Source organism: Macrobrachium nipponense, chromosome 4 (genome assembly GCF_015104395.2).
Source record: "Macrobrachium nipponense isolate FS-2020 chromosome 4, ASM1510439v2, whole genome shotgun sequence".
NCBI classification, from domain to species: domain Eukaryota; kingdom Metazoa; phylum Arthropoda; class Malacostraca; order Decapoda; family Palaemonidae; genus Macrobrachium; species Macrobrachium nipponense.
In genome coordinates, this window is record NC_061100.1 from 114454199 (window position 1) to 114477912 (window position 23714).

General features: G+C 39.5%; 1 protein-coding gene across 1 annotated transcript; it reads right to left on the minus strand.

Moving 5' to 3' along the window:
- Positions 1 to 1543: 1543 nt before the first annotated feature.
- Positions 1544 to 21620, minus strand: LOC135211710 (uncharacterized). Its single transcript, XM_064244957.1, has 11 exons — positions 21445 to 21620; positions 18094 to 18281; positions 11902 to 11986; positions 11344 to 11436; positions 10834 to 11024; positions 10342 to 10676; positions 9843 to 9991; positions 9145 to 9287; positions 8679 to 8830; positions 4721 to 4952; positions 1544 to 1824 (listed from the first exon to the last, which is right to left on the minus strand). The coding sequence occupies exons 2-11, from the start codon at positions 18208 to 18210 to the stop codon at positions 1681 to 1683; spliced, it is 1641 nt and encodes a 546-aa protein (XP_064101027.1). The 5' UTR covers positions 18211 to 18281; positions 21445 to 21620; the 3' UTR covers positions 1544 to 1680.
- Positions 21621 to 23714: the final 2094 nt, after the last annotated feature.

The following is a 23714-nucleotide window of genomic DNA, read 5'->3' on the forward strand; positions in this document are numbered from 1 at the left end:
TTCTCAAATCTTGGAATGGTTCCCAAATCATGGCCCTTCACATGGAAGGAAAACGGAAAAAAGGGAAGGAAGAAAAGGAAAAAAACCCAACAAATTAGGTTCCTTAAATCTTGCCTCACAGGATGGTTTCCCATCTTTGCCTTTCACAGAATGGTTTCCCAAATCTTGGCCTTCACCAGGAATGGTTCCCCAATCTTAGGGCCCTTCACAGAATGGTTCCCCACCCTCTGGCCTTCACGGAATGTTCCCAAATCTTAGCCTTCACATGAATGGTTCCCAAATTCTTAAACCTTCCAACCCAAGGAAATAAGGTCCTTAAATCTTAAGGCCTTCACAGGAATGGTTTCCCAAATTGCTTAAATTTTCCCTCACAGAATGTCCCAATTTCCCTTTGGGCCTTCACAGAATTGTTCCGGCAATCTTGGAATGGTTTCCTTTAAAATTCCAATGGTGGCCCTTCACAGGAATAGTTCCTAAATCTTAGCCTTCACAGAAATGGTTTCCAAATCTTATCCTTCACAGGAATGGTTCCCAAATCTTGGCCTTCACAGGAATGGTTCCCAGATCTTGGAATGGTTCCCAAATCATGGTCTTCACAGGAATAGTTCCCAGATCTTGGCCTTCACAGGAATGGTTCCCAAATCTTGGAATGGTTCCCAAATCTTGGCCTTCACAGGAATGGTTCCCAAATCTTGGAATGGTTCCCAAATCATGGCCTTCACAGGAATAGTTCCCAAATCTTGGGCTTCACAGGAATGGTCCCCATATCTTGGCCTTCACAGCAATGGTTCCTAAATTTTGTCCTTAACAGGAATGGTTCCCAAATCTTGGCCTTCACAGTAATGGTTCCCAGATCTTGGAATGGTTGCTAAATCTTGGCCTTCACAGGAATGGTTCTCAAATCTTGTACTTCACTGTAATGATTCCCAAATCTTGGTCTTCACAGGAATGGTTCCCAAATCTTGGCCTTCACAGGAATGGTTCCTAAATCTTAGCCTTCACAGGAATAGTTGCTAAATCTTGGCCTTCACAGGAATGGTTTCCAAATCTTAGCCTTCACTGGAATGGTTCCCAAATCTTAGCCTTCATCGGAATGGCTCCCAAATCTTAGCCTCACAGGAATGGTTCCTAAATCTCAAAGGAAATTTAAGGGTTTCTTAACACTTTTCGATATTGTGCAACTTACCACTTTTCTCACAGGGGCGGGGAGGGAATCCTTAAAGCGTTCCTTTAAACCCAAATAAAAGTCGCTTTAAAGGACGCTTTGCTTAAGGACTTTTAATGAAGCTAGATTCAAAAGTACTGCTTAATGTAACTGTTATTTTCATGGATTATAATTTCATCTGAATATTAATAGAGTGCTCTTAACGGCGCTCAGAAGTGTAACCGGTGAATGCATTTGATTCACTATTCTGCATCTGTTCTTAAATATGAAGGCAAAAGGAAGTTTCCATTTCTCTGTCGCGTGTTTTGAACAATAATCTTAATTGGTAAGAGGAAGATAAAGACTAAGAAAGATAGTACTCTGAAATGTCCATTTAATCTATTTTGCAGAGAAAACTGTTGAAGAAGTTTGTTGTTCCTAAGATATGCGTTTTGTAAATCACCATAAAGAAATTTAAATGCCAGTGAACGCAGAACTGTACGAGTAGGGACTATTCTTTCTTTCTTCTGGGTGCATCAAGGCATCTTCCAGAAGAGCAGAGCCCCGTCCTTTCCAACGGTCGCGAGCACTTTCCCATCCGGAGACAGACTGATGCGAGTGATAGAGCCGCTGTGGCCTCGCCCTTCGTGGCTCACGCGTCCTTTATTCCAGTTCCAAACCTGGAAGAAGTAAAGAAATAATCATTAGAGGGCTGAGCCCAACAAATCTGTGGTGCAGCATTTCTGTTTACCAATAAATTGCAAAGGAGATTAACCAAGGACTCCTTTTTCACAAATTCTTGAAAAAAAAAATCCCTGAAAAATGAGAAAAAATAAGATTGTATTGCTTTCCAGATGAAAAGGAAAATAAGACATAGTCAGCAGGACGTTGTCTTCATGCACAACAAATAATTGTTACTTATAGTTTGTCTCCTTTGACTAGACCCATTTTCTTGACGTTGGACTATCCTGCCTTCAAGCAAAGTTCCAGTAAAACTGAAAAAAGTTGAAATAATCTTTTACCTTCGTTATATGGCTGAATCGTGGAACAATTCATTGCCGTTTTGAATTCTTAACAGTTTCACTTTCCCATTAAATAAGTTATTTTAACTTGTTTATGTCGAGTCATATGTATTCGAAATAACAAATGAATAATTCTTGACAAGAGCATTTAAACCGCAGTTCTTATAGACAAATAATTATTTAGCTTCCCAAAAATGTATAAATGAATCAAAAAGGACTAATTGAGATTTGACACGACCTTTTCACGTTAAGGTTGATCAGTTTTTACTTTACATCCTCATAACTAAATTAGATCAGTATCCAGTTACATATCTAGGATCATTGCATTGTGAAAAATTGGCACATCTACGATATTTTGTATTTATGAGGCTAGAAATTATTTTCACATACTCCTTTGGAGTCTTGTCTTAGAATCACTACGGAATCGCATTTTATTTGCCCCATTTGGAGACAAAATCTCTTATCTAAAAATAAGAGCCTGTTTGAAACGGACATGAATCAAGATGCAATACGGTTCAGATAAAAGTTTGTCGTATGTCTAACGATTCAGAGAGTCAGTCAGGAAGACTAGTGAGGCATGCAGTCTTCCATTTCAAGAACAAAAACTTCAGCGTCGCAATAAAAAAAAAAAAAAAAAAAACTCTCTTTAACAGCTAGACAGGCGTCAGCCATTTCTGTGCTTTGAAGAAGATCGTTTTACCTCTTTTATTTTATTTTATTCATTTATTTATTTATTTTGAACGGCTATGAGAATTATTCAATTTTCTAGTTTAGCCTGTATGTAGGGCCTTGTGAGGTATAGGACAAGGTACTGGTGAGCGTAATATTTCCGGACGAAATAACAATTGTAAATTAGTAAAGAGATGCCTTTAGACAACAAAAAATCATTAATTACCCAAGTGCTTTAATGCCATTTCAATCTCAAGTCTGTCGCTGTAAATGACACTCGTATTAAAGAAAAGATCTGATGACTAAAACATGGGTCCCATCTTCAAAAGATGCTTCGGCGTAGTCTAGAGATACAGAGCTAACTCGATGAATGGATTCTGGATTAGTGATAACAATAATTCTATCTCTACAGTTCACTCAGTGTTAATACAACACCTGCAGTCGTTCTTCTTTTAAACTAGTTTTTTTTATTAGGCACCAAAGACATAGGTGTTACGAATAGTTATAAAATGAGGTAGTTGGTGAGGCTTTCTCCTCTCTCTGAATTACAGTATCTCTTCGACATACTGCTTAAAATGTAGAGTAATATACAAACAATGTAAGACTGGTGCAATCGTTCGTCTTTAATAATTAGTCTATCTATACGGAGATGAGAGTGAGAATTACGAGCAAGAATATTACATTTATATCATCAAGCAGGATGCCTCACTCACAGAGTGGACTGCCCTGCCTGGGTGACAGGTCTCTTGAAAACCTGGAATTAGTTCCCATGTTCAAGTCCAAATATCTCAAAAATAATATATATTTTTTTCGGTTTGAACAGGTTGGATTTCTCCCACTTTCATATAGAGTTTTTGCCCATGTGTATAGTAAAGGTTATCGTGACTAGGACTGATGTCCACAATAGAAGCTAAAAGTTAAAATGGGGTAGGATCATATCAATCCAAAAGTATTCAAAGCCATGGGTTATCAGTATGACTCCTCATAATTATATCTTAGAAGCATCGACAATAAGGGGCATTCCAAGGGTTATTCTAGAGATATACGTTATACATTGTGTGCTGATAGGTTTTTAAATGTTGACAACCAAAACAGCCGAATTTTTCTTGTGGTCTTTCAGCCAGTGATTATTTACCACTGCTGTGACTACTTCGAACTGTGAGCATCCTCGTGTATTCTGATATTCTTGTCTACTCGTCTAATCTTACACCTTTGACTGTTGCAGCAATCTCTATGTGGGCACATCAACCAAGTAATGAAATAGCATTAGCTAAAGCAAAAAGCCGTGAAAATGAAAAACAAAATAACAGCTGGTGCAGACTGTGACACACTGTTCACATCTGATTGAATGAGAGATATTGGCAAGAATGAGAGATGCTGTAGGCAGATGATGGACTGCTGTTGGGCCTGCATGATGGAACCTGCCTTTCAACTCTTCAAGTTAGTGTAGCGGCAGCCGGTCCATCTTACAGGAAATGAAGCCTATTACGATTCATGTGGTTTTGTATAACAAAGCATGGTTAAGAAAATAAAAGCAAAATGGTAACAATGGTGGTGTTCAAGTTTAGTAATAAGTATTACGTGTAAAATTAACCTTTCTTATCCTGCGTGTGAAGTTTTATATTGATGACAGCCCCCTTCCCCCCCTCCCCCCTCCCCCCCTCCCCCCATTTACACTCAGGACAACAAAGTTGAAAAAAAATTGTCTACTCATCTCACAGTAATTATTTGAAGGTTAGCAGGTGTATCTCGTTGACACAGGATGAAAATGCTACACAAGATTTTCACATGCAACTTACAAAATTGTCCCATGACGTCAGTGATAAGAGCTTAGAATAAAATGATTTACAAAATACAGCCTCTAAACATGACACATAAACATTACCCTGACAACAGCATCTTCTCCAGCTGTCACGAGAGTTCCATCATCAGCAGTAGAAGAAATAGAGGTAATTGGCTTTATTGAAGTGGGTAGATCTGCCAACAGAGCGCCATCATGCCGTTCCCAGACAAGTACAGACCCGTCGCTGCCAACAGTTGCCATCTCACCGCTGCTCAGAATTGTTCCTCCAAGGAAAACCGTATGTGCCGTCAGGTTATACACCCGTTCTAGAGATCTGTGATAGAAGCATTAACTCACAATAAAATTATTTCATTTCCAAACTTGAGTTTTTCATTAGGGGGAAAACTGTAAATATGACTACATGATTAGATGACTAGCTTTTTAATTACCTCTCATGCACCTCACTAACAACAGTATTGGCAATCGATATTAGCTCAGATTTGTTCAAATTGATGATAGTGCAGACTTGGTTTACTTCGTGGTTTTGAATATAAATGAGATAACTTTTGCAACTTTATTGACACAGTTTTGGTCGTGATCTGATACACAGTTCCTAAGTGATTAGTAACTGGACAAGGCCAGTAAATGTTTTATTTATTGAGGTATGAGGATGAACTTCAGCAGAGGTTCATCCTCATAACATCAAGTAAAAAATGTGCCGAAGTTCCTTCAGCGCAATCGAGTTTTCTGTACAGCCGCTACAGCGTATAATGAAGGCCACCAACATTAGATCTCTCTTTTGGTATAATGCTGTATGAGCCGCGGCCCATGGAACTCTCAGCAGGCCGCGGTGGGCTGCTGTGCTGTTGCGTTGCCAGAAGCACGATCATGGCTAACTTTAACCTTAAATAAGATCAAAACTACTGAGGCTAGAGGGCTGCGATTTGTTATGTTTGAAGATTTGAGGGTGGATGATCAACATGCCAATTTGCAGCTCTCTAGTCTCAGCTAAGAAGGTGGATGGATTTAAAGATCTGAGAGAGAAACAATTGTCAGAGGACGATGTGTCTGACCGAGTCAGGTGGAGGAAAGCTGTTAGAAACATCGACCCCGCACAGAAGTGGGAAAAGATGCCGAGAAAGGAGAAGAAGGATGAACTTCAGCTCTTGAACCAAGACTATTGATTAGCCGATCTTGTACAGTGTTCCTGCTCCTCGGTCCACTTTGCATAGGTATGATTGTTCTGTAGTGAATCGCCGTACTTGATCATTCGTGGTGGTATCTTCGACTCCAAGCTCTCGAGTTTACGGAACTCGGAATCGTAATCCAACACTGCCAGAAAATTAGGCATTGTTAAAGAGGCTGGCTTCCTACATTTACAGAGTTGATGGTCCTATTGCCATTTGTTTGAGATCTTTCTTTTTATTATGGAATTACTGTTCTCATATGTAAATGTCAGTATCCTACTGGAATGTTTTTTTTAACAAGATTACTCGAAGTGGCTGTTACCGTTTCACGAAGTGGCTGTTACAACCATCGCTGGATGGCAGTTTTTGGAAATGGTACTTAACCTCTCGTTTCAACAAGGGACTTTCAGCGGCTTTGGAGAACTTTGTAGTTAATGTTTCCACAGGGCCTATTGTCAGAAATCTTTCGTGGAACGGTCTTCTTGGTAGTATTATTGATGCTGGTTATAAATTTAAAATGGGCTGTGGTAGCATTTTAAATGGTCCTGTTTCATTATTATTTTACGCTTATTGATATTCAGATTTTATAATTTTTGGGTTTATTTTAATTGTTATTCATTATTATTTTCACATCTCTCGTTGTTATTCTAGTGTCATTCATATGCTCTTTTTTTTAACCTGCTAAATTTTTCTGATTTAGCTGTGGAATTCCGTAGCCTAAGTGGAAGTAATGAAGACAAACTAATTAAGTGAAATTTTCATAATCTTTCAACTGATTACAGATCATTCGATTCAGAACGTAACTAGTGATGCTGTTGATTTTGTTATATGTGGAAGAATATCTAACAATGCATAAATGAGAATTATGTGAGGAGCAAATTTTGTCACTGTCAAAAGCTTCAAAACTCTTACATTTAGAGAAATTAGACTCGGTGCACAGACAGACCTTGGCTGATACTATTGACAGAATCTTTAGGTAGTGGCATGTGATCATTTGCCAGACTAATGAATCTTTTATGGATTTTTCATCATAGATGAAAATAATTTTAACAAGTAAACAATGAATCGAAATTTCTTCGGCACAATCGAGTTTTCTGTACAGCCTCTCAGCCGCGGCCCATGAAACTTTCAGCCCATGCCCGGTGGTGGCCTATCTTGTTGGCACTTATAGCATTGCTAGATGCAAGATCATGGCTCATTTTAACCTTCGATTAAATAAAAACTACTGAGGCTAAAGGGCTATAATATTGTATGTTTGATTATTGGAGGGTGGATGATCAACAAACCAATTTACAGACCTCTATAGTTTTTAAGATCTGTGGCCGGACAGGAAAAGTACGGACGGACAGACAAATAGCCATATCAATAGTTTTCTTTGACAGAAAACTAAAAACTTTTTTTAATACCAGTTATACAACTGCTGCATATTTTTTAGATAAAGATAACCTAAGCATTCAAAATTTTCGGAGAAGAAAATTGAATTTAACTTCTCCAGAAGCAAACTGTGCACTAAAGATATTTTAAAATGGAGTTTTTAGACATCCTATATCTGATTTTGACCTCACGATAATTATCATACGAAATCACAAACTTGCCACCAAAGTGGTAAGTCGTTACTTTGCTATTCCACCTCTCTGGACCAAAGAGAGGAAATCGTAAATCGTTATTCGGCGACCATTAACATGTTTTACATTACTGAATGTCGTCTCGCAGGCACCAACTGCATTCAAATCTGCTAATTATAAAGTCACTGTAAACGTCGGTGTGAACTTACTGTCTAGATCTTATACAATTACCCTCACACTAATTTAATTACTACTTACGATGAACATAGTTCGTTTTAGTTTTCAGTTAAAAAAAAAAAATCTCTTGGCCTTGCGTTGTCTGTCCGTCCGCACTTTTTCTGTCCGCCCTCACATCTTAAAAGCTCCTGAGGCTAGAGGGCTGCAAATTACTATGTTGATCATCTACCATCCAATCATCAAACATACCAAATTGCAGCCTTCTAGACTCTGTAGTTTTTATTTTATTTAAGGTTAAAGTTAGCCATGATCATGCGTCTGGTACCGCAGCAACGAAGGCCACGCCTGAGAGTTTCATGGGCCGTGGCTGAGAGTTTCATACAACATAAAAGAATAAACGAGATAAAAGAGTGAGAGTCATTTTACAGACATTTTTAAAACGCTGAAAAATTGAGATAAAAACTGTGACTATAACTGTCCCTCGAAAGGAAAATGTATACACCTAGGCCTAGTGACAGACCGAGGCTTGAATACAATATCCTGCCCAAGGCCACTAGTTGAGAGATGAAATAAAAACAATGGCTGGCATCCACTGGAGAATGTTTCTTCCTATTTTAGAAGAAAGAAAAAAAAAGTAAAAAATGCGTCAAAGTTTCTTTTGCTCAATTGAGTTTTCTGTATAGCATATAATGCTGTGTGAAACTTTCAGCCACGGCCCATGAAACTTTCATCCGCTACCCATGAAACTCAGCCATGCCCCAGTGGTGGCCTGTGTTTTTGGCACCTATAGCGGTCCCAGACGCACGGTCATGGCTAACTTAAACCTTAAACAAAATAAAAAGGACTGAGGCTAGAAGGCTGCAATTTGGTATGTTTGATGATTGGATGGTAGATGATCTACATAGCAATTTGCAGCCCTCTAGCCTCAGGAGCTTTTAAGATGTGAGGGCGGACAGAAAAAGTGCGGACGGACAGACAAATAGTCATTTCAATAGTTTTATTTTACAAAAAACTAAAAAGGAGGATGATGCCTTTGCTAGAAGGCAGTGGAGAAGGCGCATCAGGCAACCGACCCCTTAATGTAGGGATAACGGTGGGAAAGAAGAAGAAGAAGAGTCATTTCACACTTACGGAAGATCCCAGAGGATGCACGTTCCATCTCCGCTGCAGGACAGAACTCTGCTCTGAGCAGCGTCTAGTGACAGATGGGTCACCTCTCCTCTGTGCTCCTTCTGCGAGGCCAGCATACGCATTCCCAACCCCTCGTGCGCCCAAACGCGGACCTTCATTGAAATAATTATTCCGAAAATTGGTCATATTTGAGCCCGTATCTATTTGAACTAATACTACACGGGAATGTAGACTCTATTATTAGTGTATGAATTCTCCTCCTACGTCTTTGTCATGAAGTGCAAATCAAGGTCCTTTAAATATATTCTCAGAGTGCGTCTAAAGGACTTTGGTGAGCCCTCATCCACATGATTTAATATTAAACATATTCATTTGAATGTCTTCCCAATGAAGTGTAAACAAAGTGAGTTTTATCCATTTGCAAAACAAGTGAATGTCGCCTCTCTCATAGACTGATTTTGCTTACCCGTCCGTCGCAGCCTCCGGACACAACTCTTCCGTTGCGCAGTGCCACGACAGTGTTCACGCCCCCGTAATGGGCGTCGTCGACAACCCACATCACACGCCCACTTTCTGCACCGAGCCCACGGAGGCGGCCATCACTCCAACCTAGATAGAGGAAAAACTCGGAGCTTGTGATCTTTACAAGTGAAATTATGGACGGCGAAAAAGTCAACCTTATTAATACAGTATCGTGGAACATTATTTGATTATAATAGTCTTATTTTTATCATTTTCATGCTGTATACTATAGTCATCTTGTGTTGGACTTGATGATCATTTGCTTATTAGTCTTATTCCGATGATCGTTGTACTGTATACTGTATCTTAGATCTTGGACGTCCACACTCATAACTGTTGTTCAAGTCCATGAATTTCGCTACTTCCTTCTTTTATGTAGTTATTGAGAGGTACCTTTGAATTTCTTCTTTCATATCACTAAACAGTTAATTGTATTTTGGGTCGTTGTACCATGTTAAACACCAAGTAATATATTTCAAGAAATATTAGAACCATGGTTGTGGATATTCGGAAAAAATTTATGCCAAGAATGCATTAACTAACTAAATGAAAGCAGCCAACGTCAAAATGCATAAACGTCGAAGAACACTTACTGAATGTTAAAATCAATCACGTTTGAAAACAATCGAAAAGAAAACATACCACTAACAATTATCTGAAGTGTGTGAGTAACATGACAGCAGGAGCAGATAAGACCTGGAAGCTGGACCCTCAACACTTCTTCCAGGGAGCGGACATTCCATACTCTCACTCCTCCCTCCCCTCCAGTCACCACCAGCTCTCCTACACCACTGTGGAGATGTCAAGTGAGGAAGTTAGATTGTATCAAGTTCGGTTACACAAATTATCCATATCTCTTGGGCTTAAATTTGAACTCTTCTCTCAGATTTGTGTCCACATTAATAACTCAGTGTTACCTATGTAAACGTTTTTGTTTTATTGAGCCTCAGATTAGAAAGTTCTGTGATGAAATATTGTTATTCATTTTCTCTTGAAGAAACGGAAAATTGTGGAAATTGGCAGAAAACCTTTCTAAGATGTTATGATGTGTCATAAATACGTGATTTAATTAAGTTTAGGAAAGTGAATTGGTCTTAATGCTGATTTATTTTATCCTACCCCATGAAACTTTGAATCCTACCTCGGAAATGAGACATCATAAATAGGCTCTGAATGACATGTGGACAGCAGTTCTGGCTCAGGGGCAATTTCAGACACAACTATCTTCGCAACATTCTCGTCACTAAACTGTGTGTGCTTGATCGTTTTCTTGCTTTTCCCTTCGTTTATATTTTTCCCACCTTTCGACGAATTCCGGTTGTTGTGACCTGAACCTATGCGAGCTCCCAGGCTCGTGGGAAGAGCCTTGAAAAGAAGCCGCATTTGGCGGATCTCTGAGTTGAAGGTGCCTGCTATGAGCGTGTCACCCACCAAACTTAAAGATGTCACGGGTGATCCCAACTCCACGCTCCAAAGCTAAGAGAAGAGAATGAATACTAAACTTGGTGTTCTCAACTTTGAAGGCGATAGATGGCATTCAGGTGATCGTAAGCGTAATGAAACTAATATCTCGTTCAAGGAAGGCTCGAGTCCAAGCGCCATTATGTGTCAACACCCATGAAATTTCACGAACCTGCCTCAGTAGGGGTCTTGTAGGATCCTTGGGGTGGGTATATTTAACAGTCCCATGGGCGCGAGTGGAAGGAGGCTGAACAGGGCGTCCCTCTTCATCCATGTCTCCCTCTTGTCTGTACACTCGTACAGATCCTCCCATGTCCCCCACCAGGAAGTCGTCACCAATCATGACCAAGAATGCCTGAATGACTTTTTTCCCAGGATTAAACAAGTAAAAATATTAATGCTGGAATTAAACTTAATGACATATTTTTTTTTTTTTTTTTACATTTCTTGCTATGACGGTGAACTAGATTATCAAGTCGGAATAAAAGAAGAATAAAACGAATGCTTCGACCATAAGACAAAATATTTAACTTTCGATTTGCCCAATTTCCCTTAAAATCTGACCTTTAAATGGCAAAAATCCATTGTAATATCAGAAATGCCTGTGGTAATTCCTTGTAACTTACAAAAGCAAACCCAATAAAGGTAAATTCTCTAATGACCTGACTAACGGAAACCTTACCTGGTGTTGCAGCTCGAGAAAGCTTTGGAATACCTGGACCTCTCATCGGCATTGGTGCCATCACTGCCAACAGAATAGGACCACCTGACACAGCTGCAGGAAAAATGGTAATGATAGAAGATAAAATATATACAGTCAAGCACTTGGACCTATGAGGTCATTCAGCGCTGAGACGGAAATTGACAGTGAAAAGGAATGAAAGGCGTAACAGGAGGAAAACCGGTGCTTCACCGTGAATCAGTTGTTAGGAACGGGTAGAAAGTAAGATGGAAGAAAGGCAATATGAACGGAGGTACAGTAAAAGGAATGAAAAGGGTTGCAGCTAGGGGCCGAAGGAACGTTCCAATGAACCATGAGTAATGCCTACAGTTCACCTACGGGGAATAAATGGTGATTGTTATACCAGTGTGACTGTTAATGTAAAATATAAAGAAATTAGTGAATAGTGATATAATATCTGTCCTCTTGGACGTACGAAGTACAACACGGCATTTGAAAAGCTCAGTAACAGCCCCATTTTATAAATGACCCACATCTAGAAGCCCGCAAAATACTAACCTTTGCCTCCCTCCATATTCAGTCGTATTTTAACAACGTCTCCAGTAGTAGTAGCAGCATACAGAAACTTCTCTCTAGCATCTATCTGAAGGGAAAAAATGGTACAATAACATTACATCACATCCTATTATCCTCAAAAACACTTGGATCCTAGCGCCTCTATAAACATTATTTTGGGAATTTCCAATTCCCACAAAGTAGGTGACTTAGTCGGCCACTTGGGATAATTTGTTTCACTTCATTTGGAAATGATGGGAGTAATCTTACATGTAAGCAATGAGTTAGCAACCGTGACATGGCAAAAATGATCCTTTAAATTCATTCATAAAATAAAGTTCTTTGTTTAAGACGGAACGAACATTCGACGTAGGCTCCTCTTTGGAGGGGTGCCGATCGTCCTACCCAGCTTTGTAGGGGGGCCGATCGTAAAAATATTTGCCAAAAATACACTAATCAAGATAGACTAATGAAATTATCAGGCATTATTAGCACTATAATAACGCATATTCTCTTTGAGTTTTATCATCCTACAGGAAAAAAAAATGTGAAATTCGGTGCCCGTCGTACAAAGGGATAAATTTGGTGATCGGTAAAAAACTACTCTCTTGAATAGAAATTCGGTCTGTAGGCATGTTGGTATATCCACCTGGAACATGCACTTAAAGTATTATCAAAATAGAACAGTAAATAAGCACGTATTAACAAAAAAAATAGCAACAACTTCAGCGAAAGCCACGCCGATAAATGAGATAATAGCTAGGAAGAAATATTCAGAAAAAATTCAAACCTCGTGTGAGAGGTGGACAAAGAGGCAGGTAGAAGTGTACTGATTTTTATTATGTTGTTGTTGTTGTTTAAGATTAAGCTGGCCTTGTGCCAGCACGGGCTCTTGCTCACAGAGCAGCCCGTATGTCATATTAGTTTGAGATGTGAGATGCTTAGGATATGCAACTTTATTGGTGATAAATGAATGATGTGGTGAAGGTGATTTGATATTGAATGAAGGATTTGATGGGCAAGGTTGAAACCCTTTAAACCCTAAGGTACCCTTCAGTCGTAGGGAAAGCTGGATAGTAGTAAGTGTTGGCTAGTAGGAGAGACTAACAGATTGGAAGAATGAAGGTTTGAGTTGTAGGCACAGTTAGCTAATAAGGTAGCTCGTGAATTTCTGAGACATATTCCTTTTCCGGTCCGCTTTCTTTGGGTGTGTGTTGTCTGGTGAGTGTGGTGGAAGTGATGAGTGTGAGGGGAGGGTGATGAAGGAGGGAAGAGGTGAATGGGGATGTCTGTTAAAGAGGTTTGTCTTTTTTGTCTTGCATGTTATGTGGGTTAGGGTGGGATGGGGTAATGGTCATGAATGTTGGCACCATGTGCTGTCAGTCAGGGTTGTGTTCTGTTCCTACCTTGGTGGTGGGTAGGAGCATAGGAAACCTGCTAATTCATGGGTGTTTGCTAGAATGTGCTTTGTGATTTGAGTGATTGTGCATTCATTTCCTATGTACCTATCTCTTAGTTGCTCCGTTTCTGGACAGTCTAAGAGGTAGTGTTCTAGAGGCTCTTCTGGAATTCTTTCGCAGTACTTACATGGCCTGGGATCGCCTACTATCTTTTGCCAAGTGCATTGGTATCCCAGCCTTAGACGATGAATTATGACTGCTAGTGCTCTTGACATATCTTTGGGAATGTCATGCGGTTGCAGACTGGTGGTGTCTACATACCACTTTGCAGTGTTAGAGCCTCCAAAGACCGCTCTCCTGACTTTGCTTTCTTCTTGCACTTGACAGTATGCTGAGGCTTTGCTTTTAAGTTGAGTCAGTGAGTGGCTGATTTTAATACCTATGTTGTTGATGTGTAACCCACTCTTTGCTAGGGAGTCTGCTTCCTCATTTCCTTGGATTCCTATGTGACTTGGAATCCAGTTGAGAGTTATCTGTCTGTTTCTGATTTGGTGGATGTTGGCAATTGCCCATATACTTGTCAGGAGTTTGATATTTTCTTTTGCCTTGCCTTTTGTGATGGCTTGTATTGCTCCTTTTGAGTCGGTGTGGATAGTTGTGTTTCCTAGTTTGTGTTGAGAGTCTTCTAGCGCTTTAGCGATTGCTATCAGCTCAGTCTGTAGAGTGGAGGCATTATCTGAGAGCCTCCAGCTCCCTTTTAGTGATGTCGAGTAGACTCCTGCTGCCGCCGCAGGAATGCTGAGGTCTACTGATCCATCTGTAAAGTATTCATTTGTAGCTGTCGTTTTCCTTATTGAATCTTGTGCTGCTTGTTTCAGCTGTTGAACAGTGCATGCTTCCTTGCTTGCCGGGAGGACTGTGTAGTTGATATTGAAGAGTTCTGGTTTCCAGGGTGCTGGCTCTACATACTCAGCAAGAGGAGAGTCTTCTCTGATGTCAGCAGCATGCTTTTGCATGCTTAATCTTCTCAGTGTTTCTAAAAGGTTGCCAGCGTATGTCTTGGGTGGGTCTAGTTCTTCGTGGAGATCAATGCACTTTCTGATCTCTCTTTTTAGTGGACAGTTCCTTTCATTTTTTAAGGTTTTTAGCAGGATGGATGTGTTTCTCTGATCTATTCTGTATGTCAGAGACTGTAGTTTTGTTTCATGTCTCAGAATGCATAAGTTAGTCCACATTGGAGCACCTGTGATGAGTCTCAGGGCATTGCTTTGAATTACTTCAAGGCTCTTTTGCTCTGTGCTTGAGAGACTGGTGAGAACAGGTGCGGCATACTCAACCGTTGACCTTATTGTTTGTATATAGAAGGTTCTGAGGGCGTGATATACTGCTCCCTGTTGTAGAGAGGTGATCCTCCTCATGGCATTGTGTCTGCATTTGACTTTCTGCTTGAGTATTTCAAGTTCTTTGCGTGGGGAGAGTTGCTTGTTTATGTTAACTCCTAGGTACACAAAATTGTCTACCCATTCAATGGGTTCACCCATGAGCTGTATTTCATTTGGGTCTAGACTGTGTTTGATGGCCATTGCTTTTGTCTTTGCAGTGTTGATTTTTAGACCTAGGTCTTTGCATTTATTTTCAATTTGTATTATTGCACTCTGCATGTTCTGGTGAGATCTGTGTCTGTCTGTGCTGACTAGGCAGACATCATCTGCATAAATGAATATTTCCACTCCATTGGGTAGGGTGGTTGTGGCTAATTTTTCCATTAATACATTGAAAAGGAAGGGGCTGAGTATGCCTCCTTGAGGTGTTCCATTCTCCAGACTGAGAAAGTCCGAGCTTGCTCCTTGGAAGGTGACTCTAGCCTGTCTGTTTTGCATGTATCCTTTGGCCCATGCTAAAAGGTTGCCCTTCACCGCCTTGTCAGCCAAGGCTTCAAGGATGGCAGCTGCACTGGCTAGCTCGTAAGCTTTTTCTAAGTCCAGAAAAACTACTATTGCTTTCCTTTCGTTGATTGTGGACATGACGTCTGCTAGGCATTCTTGTGTGCCTATGCCCTCTTTGTAGGCATATAGGCGATGGTGTAGAGGTCCTGTTTTCCATAGCAGTCTGTTTAGCACCATTCTCTCTGCAGTCTTTTCTGTGCAACTGAGAGAGATGGGTCTGTAGGAGTTGGGTTCTTTGGGCTTGGGAATCGGCTGTGTATTTTGTTGGTTCCATTGTGTGGGTCTACTGCGTTCTGTGTATGTTCTATTGATTATATGGAGATGAACTGTTTTGGCTGCCGTTCCCATGTTCTTCAGCATGCTATATGTGATCATGTCTGCTCCAGGGGCTGTGTCTGTTCCCTTTTGAAGGGCTTTGCCCAGTTCCTTTAGTGTGAATGGAGTGTCTGTGTCATCAGGGATATTGCAGGCCGTGTTAATGACTCTCCATCTCCCTGGGTCTAGTGCCACTTGCCTTTCTCTTGTTATTTGTGGTAGGTGTGCCGATTTGGTCCTGTCGGCAAAATGTTGTGCAAGTCTGTTTGCTTCAGCTTGAGGGTCAGGATGGTGTGGTTGTGTTATCTTGGATTTTCCTGATATTTTGTTGAACCATTTGAACATTTTTGCAATGGGAGTAAGTCGGGTGGTCTGTGAGCACCATTTAAGCCAGGTTTCTTGCTTCACTTCTTTGGCAGTTTGTGTTGCATGGTTTATAACTTCTCTTAGGAGAGCATGCATCTCATCAGTGGGATTGCGTCTGAAGAGCTTTCTTGTTCTATTTACTCTTGAGTTCATTTCCTTTATTCTTGTGTTGTAGTACCAGCTGTCCTTGTGGGGGGTTTGGTTAGTGGTAAAAGTTTTCTTAGGCATGGAGATGTTTGCTGCATTATGCAGGCTACTCACAAAGTCCTCTTGAAGTGTGTTTATGTTTTGGGCTGGAGTTTGGAGGTACTGTGTTGCCCACTCAGTCATTCGGTTTTCAAAAGTGGGCCAGTTTGCCAGGTCTGGTCTCCATCCTGCTGGCGGGGGTGGTGGAGGGGGAATTTTTGTTATTTTTATGCTGGTTTCAGATTTTTATTACAGTCAAGGGAAATATAAATATACAGCATGCGGACGGAAATGTGGTCACCGACCCGCGAGAGAGTAAAAGTGGGTCGGCGAGACCCGATTTGTGTTTCTTGAGAGACATAAAATACAAAATATAAAAGTACACAATATATGGTTATACAAGCTTTATACACTGGCGGAAAGCCCGCTGAACGCTCTCTCGGAAGGAAGTAAGAACAACGTGAATGATGAATTATATACAGAGAAAATTATGAATAAGCGTTGTCCTTACACTCGATTTAGGGACAAAACCTTTTGAGAGTTTGTAGTTATTATGTCACTTGATAGCCTAAAACTTATAAAAATTATATTATTTAGGACAATCAAAGAAATACCCCCCCCCCCCCCCTTCCCGAAAAAAAACAAACCAGAGAAAAAGCGAAAAAGCGATTTTTTCTTGGGACAAGAAACTTGAAAAATTAGTTTAGATACCCCTGATAACCCTAAAGCTGTTTTCTGTGATGAAACTAATCTTAGAAAACGTAGAAAACGACATAGACCAATTTTTGAGAGATAAACTATAAAATTTGCGATTTGCATATATATCGGCGATGCTTTCGCTGAAGTTGTTGCTCTTTTTTTTGTTATTACTTGCTTATTTACTGTTCTATTTTGATAATACGTTATGTGCATGTTCCAGGTGGATATACCAACATTCTGTCAGACCGAATTTCTATTCATGACTGTAGTTTTCTCACCGACCACCAGTGTCCCTTGTACAAGAGACACTGAATTTCACATTTTTTTCATAAAATCATTTATTTTCCCTGTAGGATGATAAAACTCACAGAGAATATGCGTTATTATAGTGCTAATAATGCCTGATAATTTCATTAGCCTGTCTTGATTAGTGTATTTTTGGCAAATATTTTTACGATTGGCTCCCCTCCAAAGTGGAGCCTATCCTTAAGGACAGATGACTGGACTGAGCAGGTTATGCCAGCATTCGCCTGTCTGTAAATTCTGCGTGTGGGATTTAATCAAATAAAGCAAAAGCCTGTTCCACTACTCCTTACTATCTAATGAACATTAGCAGTAATAAATCCTGACATGGGGTAAATTGAGAAATTTTCGTAATTATGATAATATATTCAAATCGATATTATCTTGAATTGAAATGACCATATTACTTCAAATCAGCAACCTAGAGTGGAGAGATTGAGATGAAACGCGCCAAATGCTTGGTCGGGTAGAAAAAACACAAAGCTGTCTTTAGACCAAATACCATGAGCTAGATTTTACACTTCAGGTTAGAAAGAATAATACAAAATGACAGCCTTCGTTATCATCAGTAGTTTCAATTGCCTTTTTTTATTATCAGTGTATTGAAGGTTATGTCTGGTATTTTAGCCAATGTGCCTGTTAAAGTTTGGTTTATATTTAAAAACAAGCAACTAGATTAGTCAAAGTATCTAATAGAAAAAAATTCCGGTGGTTTCCTGATACATCTCCTTGCCTAAATTTTTTAGATTTTGAATTTAAAACACAACTTGAACAGCAACTGGGATTTTATCATTAATTGAGAACTAAGTATTTCTGTGGTGTATACAGTTGCTTTCTTAAGGCTTAATGTTTTTTTGCTAATATTTGATATGTTTGTTTTGGCTACAGTAGATAGAGACCATGATGTACAAAAACAGAATGTAAATTACAACCAGATTTGAAGGGTGAGTGAAATGATAAAAGTATATAGGGAAACAGACCTGAAGTCCCGTGTAATTCCTCTCCAAAAGACCAACTTGAATGGGTGTCGGGGTCAGTCGATTGTTTGAAAGCTGAAGAGTCCACGCCCGGAGTAGCGCCAGTCCACCCACAATCATCAATGTTGGCGTGATGGGTGCAGCATGGAGCAGTGTTGGAGTTCCTAGGCCCGGTTCCCCTGCAGTCACACCTTGAGAACAGGAATCAATGTACAGTTAAAGTTGGAAATATTTTTGTTTTTGAGAATAGCGTGCGGTAATTTTAGGCAATAACTCCGCACGTACTGCAAGTACGGTCCCGCGAATACAACCACTAAGGATTGGGAAGTCAAATGTATTTCGCCATGTTTAGTACTAGCCCCTGGGAGTTAATTACAGTCGACCCCTCAAAAATAACGGTAAAATCTTAATAAGCTACCCAAATGCTATGGGAAACTGTAATTTCCAAAAAAGTACCTGACGCAGAGTTATTACCTAGATCTACCTAGCGTGCGTCTAGTATATTAACTTGAGAGTTATTTCTTTCTCTCTTGCTTGTTATTTTTATGTGTAAACTGTCCCGGTTTCCTCTTGGGCTGTTACTTTTACAAAAGTCTTGGTTGAGTTGTAGAGATGTCAGGAAGGAAACTGTGTCATATTTGAAACAAAATTCATATAATCAAGTAAACATTTTCAGCCTGGCTAAAAGGGTACTAGCTGAAGTTGAACATCGAGTGACAGAGTTGTAGTCTTGGTTTTGGTACTTGCACCAAAGAGGAAAAGAGTATTTCAGTGGAAGAAATAGAATTGGTGTCATATGAGAATTTTCCCAGTCTTGATTTTCCAGCTTAAAGTCAATTTATATGAATTTCCTTGTGGTAATTTTGAAGATGGACTGTGGCTGGAGATTTCCGGCCACTGTATATGTTAAGCTAATTTTATCTATTGATCCGTTATGGATAAATAGAGCCTTCTTAATGTAAGCAATATTTTATGACTTTTTACTTAAGTAGAGTAAAGGATAGGTTATTAGTCATTATTCTGTGTGACAGTATTGTGTATACTTAGTAGCGTATTCCACTTTTTCATTTACCTAGATTCTACCGCGACTTAGACTCGGGCAGAACGTGACCTGTAGTAATAGTAAGCAGATGCAAGCTTAACAAGATGCATTATGAAACTGATAATGAAATTGTGTATGGTTAGATTGAGAGTTTGAATTGTTTCAATGGATTATGTGTGGTGGTGTCCCCATTTTATCCAATAAGCCCTACGTTGTCATTAGAGTGGGCTTTAGTTCATTTGATGGGTGGAGATTTTTGCCCTACTGCTACCTTTGAAGAGATAGGAGAAAATAGCACACCTTTCTGTGTAGCTCAGGAATTGCGGAGGTAGTCTTCCTTTATGGGGGGCCTGTGAATTACTATGTAAAGATCCATAGATTTGGATGTGTATAGTGCAGGTGTCCACAGCACTGGATCCCTGTATGAGGCAGGAATGCCTGTAACTTGTGTTGCTGGTATCTCCTACATGCCGACCCTTTTCAGTGAAAGTCATAGACTACAGGCATAAGTTCCGGTGGGTTCCTGGTCTTCCTGACAATTTCTGCAGTCTTTCAGCCGCATGTTTAGGGGATTGCTTGTATAATGTTAGATTGCCTTGAAAATTATGACTACGTTTTTACTTCATTATTCTGGATGGCCTCTGTTGCCCTCTCATGATTCATTTTTATATAGATAGAAGGGCTTTTATCTGCATATTCAACGTGTGACCTCATAACTTGAATATAATAAGTTCTAGGTAGGTAGCAAAGCGCGAAATGACAGCAGGGATTTACTTGAGTGTGTTGAGCCTATACTTGGTTTTTCATTCGGTGTGTGTGTGTTACCATGGATCTTTTGTTGCTGTTTATTTTCAGACGCAACTCTGTTTATTTCTCGTCAGTTTGGCCCCTGGTTACTATATGTTTCCTCCTTTGCATTCCCCATGCCTTGCAAACAGTTGCAATGTCACCAGCATAAAAGAAATATTCCACACCATATGAAAAATCAATTGACAAGAATCCCACCTTGTCAAGTACTGTTCTCAGTTCTGTTGGAATCTCGTATAGATATAGGTACAACTCTCTCTCTCTCTCTCTCTCTCTCTCTCTCTCTCTCTCTCTCCTCTCCTCTCTCTTCTCTCTCTCTCTCTCTCATTCATTTAGGCTCTATAGTCGTGGAACCCTCAATTCATAGACAGCATGTTTGGATGAGCTGGGTGGGTGAGTGTACTGTTACCACATCATTGCAACAAAGTGGAAATGAACAGTGCCATGTATCTTAAGTTTGTCTTATGAAGCAGTAAAAAATTACAAACTGTGCCTTCAGTGAGTTGGTAGATTCTTAAAATTTGCCTCTAAATTCATTTACGTAGCTCAAGCATGGCGAACTGAATGAAAATGCCATGATTTTGACAGTTAGTTTGCAACAGTCTTTACTGCACCAATAAGTGCTGCCACGTGTATCCACTGAGCAGTGAGTTAAGTGCTCCTTGCCATTCTCGTAGAAAAATATACAGATCATGTTAATGGCTAATCTAAGATTATCATATTAACGTTATGTTTGTATTTTGTTTCGAATTGATATAAAAATTAATATTTTTGCATGAAAATGAACTTCACAGTTGATGGACAAAGGAAAATATTGCTAACTAAATTCAGTCACGGAGAAACCGCTTTCTCTTGGGGAAACCTAATATGCCCAGGCAAAGTAAGTGGAAGATTCACATATATATATATATATATATATATATATATATATATATATATATATATATATATAGATTTTTATCATATAACCATGATTCATATACATCCATTAAGCTACAAATGTCCTTTAATATTCAATTCGCTCTGCCTCGGAATTAGAATATTTTCATATACGTTAACTTAAAGGGGATTTTTTAGTTGATAATAATTTCGTCATCTCGTGGATTCGAACCAGTACACAGAGGAGAAATCAGGACTTCAGTGACGAAGTTGGCCTGGTTGGTAATTACACTGAAGTGTAATATGCGTTGCTGGTTTGAATGTTGTAAATATGAACACCACTGTATCTAGTGATTTAATTTATGAGAAGGAATAAGAAAAAGAATTATATTTGATACAGATTTTTTTCAAGGAAACGGCAGAGAAAAGACTTTCCGAAAATTATTTACATTATTGGTGAATGCAAAAACCAAGTTCATAGCAGATAGATCTAGTGGAGATAAACAAATATTTAATGGACTGATATTATCAACCAAAAAGTATTCTTAGTATTCGCAAATACTAAAAGCAAAGATCATACAGTGACAGATACAACAAGGAAATTCAAACAGAAGAACGATCCTTACTGCAAATCGGTTTCCTGGTTTCCACGTGCCATACGACGAGGTAGCCATCCAGTAGCCCGCCAAGACTTACAACGTAATGGTCTTCGGCTGAAATGTCCACGCTAGCGATCTCCTCTCGGTGGACTGTGTAGCTTCCTATTTCTTCTCTCCGGGCATAATCCCACACTACAACTTTGGCCTAGTTGGAAAATAAATTTAGTTCCCTTAAATGTTTAAGTGTTTAGCAAAAATCAACAACTACTTATAAGCCCGATGCTTGCAAATACTCCACTCCCCACAGTATCTCTTTCTTAAGAGTTTTCACAAGAAACAGCACTATATTCATAATGCTTTATAGACATCACGTACCTTGTCAAAATATTTTGCCATTTAGGAAAGTCTATAAATAATCCAATGAGTATAAATAATAGCAAAATGTCTGTTTATTCTTACCAAGCATCCAGGGTCGCTGTTCTGTGCCGAAACAATAAGTTTCCCAGATTTTGACACGGCAAGAGCTACCACTGGGCGATTGTGAGCGTGCAAAATGGAGTGTTGCCCGTGTACACGGTCCCATATGCCAACTCCAACTCCTACAGGATACACCAGTCCTTGATCTTTGTGTAGGTGGAGCCCGTTTACAACTTTACCTGTTTTGAATTAGAAGTATTACTTGTGATTCACAAATAACTGCCAAGAACCCTATGAAATCAAGCCTCAGGAATGTAATCGGATTTTACCCATAAAGTGAATTGCCTTTTGTAAGAAAATAATTGCTTGCTCCATTTTAACGTTCGTCACGATATAATCTAAAAAGGTTAAGATAAATAATCTAAAGGATAACACTGGAAGACATCAGATAGCTCCTATTTTGCCACTTCAAAACAAAAAGTGTCCATCTGTTTGATGCAGTGTTCTTGCACATTTCTGCTTTCTATTATATTTTAAAAGTTTGAGGACAGATGAGGGTAAGCTGGTTGTAATAACATTGATGCCAAACAATGCTAGCATCTTACAAAATGTGAAAATTCATATATACTTTTGCAAGTCACTAATATCTGTAGCACGTGTCGTACTGTATTTATACAATGTACGGTGTGTCCAGTACTAGATCTCGTCGAATAACAAGAGCAGTGCATTACAGGCCAACAGGAGCCTTCAGATGCTCTAAAATGCCGCCGCGGCCAAAATTCCATCACCCCTCGCTTCCATAGTGTCCTAATATAGATCTGGGCCTCTCCCCCCTAAATCAACCTCATTTTTATCAGTCGCGGTGCCCGCTTATAGTCAAATTTGAGTAAAAATCGAGTACTGGGTTTTCATGTAATCCTGCTGACCAACTGGCGAATTAGTAGACGAAAGGCGTAAGCTCTTCGTCGGAAGTGATAACCACCATACAACCATATGCAGTTTTAGAAGTGCTCACTTATAAGTGAATGGTAACGTTTATTGACCGGAATGCTTTTCTTTGCTGTTTTAAGAATGTTGGGTAAATACTACAATGTCTGTCTTCAAAATGATGCATTACACTTTAGAAACAAGTCGTCAGAAATCGTTTCCTATTACTCTGTCTTCTAATTAGAGCATCTGATACCGTTGACGGAGCAATACGCGAGCAAAATGATTCATTAAATAGATTTACAGGCATAACAAAATCATTTCAGTGCTACTTAACAAAGAGAGTATAACATCTGGCCCTCGTCACTTTACAAATTTAGTTGCATGTAGTAAATATTGAATTAAATGTTAAGGTCTTGGTTGCAGATTTTTATTTTATGACAACTACAGAGTGTCCATAAAGTCCCAGTACCATTCTGAGCAATGAATACTTGTAATGGTACTGGGACTTTATGGACACCCTGTATAGTCATTGCTGTTTCCAAGCTTTGTGTGCGTGTTTGGCGTGAATGATCTTTTTTGTTACCTAATGACAAAACTATGCCGAATGTAAGTCAAATGAAAGTGCTCTTATTTTCTTCCAAACTATTTCATAGTTGACTGAATATGTATTGCGTCAGTTATTATGGACCCGACCACACCTATGAGAGAACACAATCCAGCTCCAGAAAAAAAGTGTTTTTAGATCTGAAAATACCCATTGTGTCCCTTCGAACCTAAGCAGCTGGAGTTTGATGAGGAATGGGGCCAGTAACTTAGTCTTAAAAAAAAAAAAAAAAAAAAAAAAAAAAAAAAAAAGGAAAAAAACTTACGAGGTAAGGCTCTGTAAGGGAAGGACGACATCATAGTTAAGAAAAAAGGGCAATAACAACCGATTCCGTTGACCACGAAAG